The sequence below is a fragment of the Myotis daubentonii genome, chromosome 20 (genome assembly GCF_963259705.1).
Source record: "Myotis daubentonii chromosome 20, mMyoDau2.1, whole genome shotgun sequence".
Classification (NCBI taxonomy): domain Eukaryota; kingdom Metazoa; phylum Chordata; class Mammalia; order Chiroptera; family Vespertilionidae; genus Myotis; species Myotis daubentonii.
Window position 1 is genome coordinate 4,692,519 of NC_081859.1, and position 4,925 is coordinate 4,697,443.

General features: G+C 48.0%; 1 protein-coding gene across 1 annotated transcript in view; it reads left to right on the top strand.

Annotated features, from left to right (window-relative positions):
• Window positions 1-2,476, top strand: part of GGPS1 (geranylgeranyl diphosphate synthase 1) — a 6,245-nt gene extending 3,769 nt beyond the window's left edge. The window contains 2 exon segments of the mRNA XM_059677550.1: window positions 5-416; window positions 419-2,476. Of these exon segments, the coding sequence (XP_059533533.1) occupies window positions 26-416; window positions 419-762 (735 nt within the window). The 5' untranslated portion in view covers window positions 5-25 and the 3' untranslated portion in view covers window positions 763-2,476.
• The last annotated feature ends 2,449 nt before the right edge of the window (window positions 2,477-4,925 follow it).

Below are 4,925 nucleotides of genomic sequence, written 5' to 3' on the forward strand. Positions count from 1 at the left end.
TTAGATTATCATTGAAGTGACGGAAATGTTACATAATGCCAGTTTGCTCATCGATGATATCGAAGACAACTCGAAGCTCCGCCGTGGCTTTCCCGTGGCACACAGCATCTATGGGATTCCGTCTGTCATCAATTCTGCCAATTATGTATATTTTCTTGGCCTAGAGAAGGTCTTAACTCTTGATCACCCCGATGCAGTTAAGCTTTTTACGCGCCAGCTCTTGGAACTCCATCAGGGACAAGGCCTGGATATTTACTGGCGGGATAGCTACACCTGTCCCACGGAAGAAGAATATAAAGCTATGGTGCAGCAGAAGACAGGCGGACTGTTTGGATTAGCCGTGGGTCTCATGCAGTTGTTCTCTGATTACAAAGAAGATTTAAAGTCACTACTTGATACCCTGGGGCTCTTTTTCCAATTAGAGATGATTATGCTAATCTACACTCCAAAGAATATAGTGAAAACAAAAGCTTCTGTGAAGATCTCACGGAGGGGAAGTTCTCGTTCCCCACTATTCATGCCATTTGGTTGAAGCCTGAAAGCACGCAGGTGCAGAACATCTTGCGCCAGAGAACCGAAAACGTAGACATTAAAAAATACTGTGTACATTACCTTGAGAACGTGGGTTCTTTTGAATACACGCGGAATACTCTGAGAGAGCTGGAAGCTAAAGCCTACAAACAAATCGATGCGCTTGGTGGGAACCCTGAACTGGTAGCTCTAATAACACACTTAAGTCAGATGTTCAAAGAAGAGAATTAGTAATAGTAAGCCATTCTCGATTAGGCCTGACAGCTTATTTGAGTCGGTTATTTTTTTGTCTTTTAGCCTATCTTTTTATAAATTTGGAGCAAGCTGTTTGTCTCTAAGAACTGAGTGGACGGGGCGGTGCGGGGGAGGTGGTTTCCACGTAGAGCCACTCTGTAATCATTGTACGGAACTGAAGGAACCGAGAGGAGTCACATTGAAATAGGTGTCATGTGAATGTCGCAGTGTGCTGTGTCGGGTCTCTGTGGCCAGCTCGGCCATGAGTGTTTGATTGATTCTGTCAATAAAGAATTCGACTTCCTTCTTCTCTGCACTGGGAGCAGCTCTCCTCTTCCCCTGAACATGGCCGCCTGCGCCAAGTTGGTCTCCACCCCTCCTCCGACAGGAGCACCTCTGGGCTGCTGGGGGGGTCGCTGCGTGCAGTGGTGCTGGGACGACCGGACACACAGAGGTGAGAGCCGCAGCAGCCTGCCAGCCCCACGTCCCCTGACCTCGCTTACTTCCAGCCGCAGCTTCCAAACCAGCACCACCTCAAGGGACAGTGACGCCGCAGCCAGGTTCCTCGGGGCTGGGGCTGGGACTGTGGGAGCCTCCTCCCTGTTATGCTGGGAACCCTTCTCTGAAGCAACAGCCCTTCAGTGCCATTCTGGGCTCTGCCCTCTCAGAGGCCATGGGGCTCGTGCCTGGTGGTGGCCTTGCTCTCCCTCTGCCATGTGACGTTGCTGTCTCCACCTCATATACCTTCTCCCGTGCCTGGTCTGCCCTGTATGTTCCTTTTCCTCCTCCCCAGGCAACCAGGGGAAAGTGGCTGGCTCAGGGTTTGACAGAGGGAAGACAGTAATAAGAAGAAAAAAAAAGCTTGTAGGAATATTGATACTTCTAACTATGCTGTATGGGCAGTTCCCACTTCATCTACATCTCGCTGGCCCATAGGCTATGGGAACTCCTCTTCCTAAATGTTGCTGCTTAGAGTATCGGTCTCCCCCCGGAAATTCCCGCCAAAGGCTCTCATGGGAAGGCTGACGGTGACAACAGCACCAAGAAGTCTCCCCTCATGCCGGCCCAAGTTGGTTGGTTGGTAAGTAACTGGTGCCCCCAGGCTGATTAGTATCTGGGCACAATGACGTCTGTCCATTTGGAAAGAAAAAAAGTACATGGAGAAGTATTTTAAGAAGGAGCCTTTAAACCTTTGTCTATTTTCCCAGGGTTAATAGTAAAAGTCATAAAAGAGCAGTTTGCTCACAGCAGAAGGAAATGCCCTTTTCCTTCCACGCACCACCCACTAGAAGGCAGTTGGTGCTTGAATAGAAAGGGAGCTGTGGGCCTCTAATCTCTGATTAAAGGAGAGTGTGAACCTGAGACCTAGTCGCCATGGCTACCCCATCAGGCACTAACTAGCCGTCCAGTGCCTTAACGCTGACTCCCTCGTGTGTAATTCCCAGCCCAAACCCCTGGAGCCATCTGTGGCCAAGAGGTAGGAAAAGAGACCTCGGTTGCTGTGTTAGACGTTGCTGAATCCCGAAATGAAAGTTGTGCTTCTCAGAAACAGTGCGTTTGGCGTGATTGGTTCTATAGGATGTTCTCTCAGATCTAATCACCAGCACCTGCACTTGCATGAGACCTTCTCACCAAAGCGCTCAAACCTTTTCAATAAGATGGAGGACACCTCGGTCAGATTTTCAACAATAAAGATAAATTTCTTTTTTAAGTTGGGTACTGTCTTTACTAACTTTTATGAAAATTTGAATCTTCCATTTTAATTGATACAAGGGAACCTCTTAAAATCATGGGTATTTGTGCTACACTATGGGAATTTGAATTTTGTGGTTATGAATCCATAACTTAAAAAGAAGCAAGTATTATTATTCAGAAAGACTTAATGCTAGCTATATAGAGAAATTAAAATATGGCTCTCAGTTTTTTTATGGTTACCATTACGATATCAAAAGCCTGACCTCCTCAAAGTCAGGTCCTGTATCTGCTTCTTTACCTGAAATAACATAATTAAAAGCAGCTTATTCTTTCTTCATGTCCCTCTACCAACCTAAATAATGGATGAAGTCACTTTTTCCCCAGCCCTTTTTTTAAACCACCATCTTCACTCTTTAAGTGACCCAGGAGTATGTCTTGGATTTCTTTCTTACCCTTGCCTCCTTTATCTATTTAGTCCTCCCAAGCCCTATAGCTTTGTCCTTTGTGGTATCTCTTATCTGTTCCATTTTCACCGTCATTAACATAGAACAGGCTTTGTTGCCTGTTGAAATACAGAAAAAGAGTCGCTAATGTACACCACAGTGTGAATTCACATACAGTGCAATTGGCGTTGGACTCTCCAACATGGCAGCACTAACTGCCTTATTGTGTACAGTCTTTAAAAAGCACTCTGCTTTAGGAGAATGACCAATTTATTGTCTGTGACTTACTTTTGTTTCTATGCATAAAGAAAAATGTGTCTGAAGGTCTGATTATTGGTATAATGAATAATGGAAGGTATATGGGGGAGGCAGTACTCATGATAATCTGCACAAGTACTTTGTAACTCTGGCCCAGTCACTTAATAGAAAATGCAAAATGGGAATAAACATTTGAGAAACCAATTTAAAGAGGCTTAGATTTAATAAATGATATTCTAGCATGTCAATACTTTACAAGAAAGAAATGATTTGTTAAAGCTGTTAGGTTAAATCAACTAACCATAAAGAACTGGACATGTAGCCCTAGCCAGTTTGGCTCAGTGGATAGAGCGTCAGGCAAACATTGTCACAATTTATCGGAGAGAAGAAAGAAGTTTACAAAGAAAGGAAAGATTCATGTAACTGTTGTGGGACTGGTCTGAATTTGGTGGATGCCGGTAAATTAAAAAAGCTGTGGTCGTTCTCTGCTGAAAGGCAATCTAAAAACTTTAAAGTTAAAAAGCCTACAGCCCTTTTCAGGGCATAGATGGATATCGGTACATAAGTTACCGTTATTCTGCTTCAGTTTTCTCCTAAGATGGAGCTAAAGGTGATAAGCCCTATCTGATCAAGCCCATCGGAAACAAACCTAATCATCTAACAAAGTGAGGTTCATTCACTTGCTGAAACAAGGGTGGCCACACCCCAGAGGAACTGGGGAGTCTTAAAAAAAAAAAGCCAGGGAAAGCACAGACTTGGAGGAGTGTAGGTAAGAATGAAGCAGGCTCCAAGGCCCTGTATCCTTGACAACAAAGTTAAAATAAACATGGGGAGTTCCAGCTGCCAGCCTCTGTACAGGGAATGGAAAAGCGTCAAGATGATCCCCGCAGCTCACCTCCTCCAGGCAGGAGCGGGACGCTCCCTTCTCACCTATAGGACTTCACCCCGCCCCGCAGAGCTGCTGAAAGTTTTAGGGAACCAGGTCGCTCAGTCTATGTCCCTTTCACTAAAGCAGAAAGAGCAGCTTTTACGGTCACAACGGGTATCCGTGTAGAAACCCACTTTTAACGAAATTCATCAGGAAAGCCACCTCCCTGGTGGTGGTGACCCCGGGTCCCTCCGGTGGGGGTAATGGCCTCTCTCATCCGCACCAATAATAACACCACCACCGGCCTCGCGTGCTTGGATCACCAACCGGACCCGCTGCTAAACGTCTCCTTGAGCGTCATCTCCTTGGACACCGACAGGCAACCCCCGCGAAACCTACAGGCGAGAATCTGGCGCTGAGAAAGGAACACGACTGCGGAATCGGCTTATCCCGTAACTGACTGACTGCCATTCTGCCTTTCGGGTTGGCTGGGTCACTTGCCCCGTTTTGCAGGCATCCTCCCTCCATCCTTGGCGACCATCCATCCGCCCCGCTTCCTACGGGGTAGACCCTCAAACGCGGAGCTGGACCTCACACAGGACTTGGGGCTCGCCCCCGCGGTAACCGGTGACCGGGCACCTGCGCGCTCCCCGGGCTGTTCTGTTCTTCGGGCTCGGGAGTCGCCGGCCAGAACCAGGGTAGCTGCGTGGCTGGGTCCGCGAGGGTCCACCGAACCTCTGCCCGCCTGGACTTGAAAACAGTCTGGTCTCCACCCCAGCGGCCGTCAATCACCGCGGAGGCGGGACTTCCGGTGTCCCGCCGAGGCACTTCCGGCCATCACCGGAAGCTGCGCTGCGGGAGGTGCGCGCGCGCTAGGGGCCGCCGCCCGGACCCCA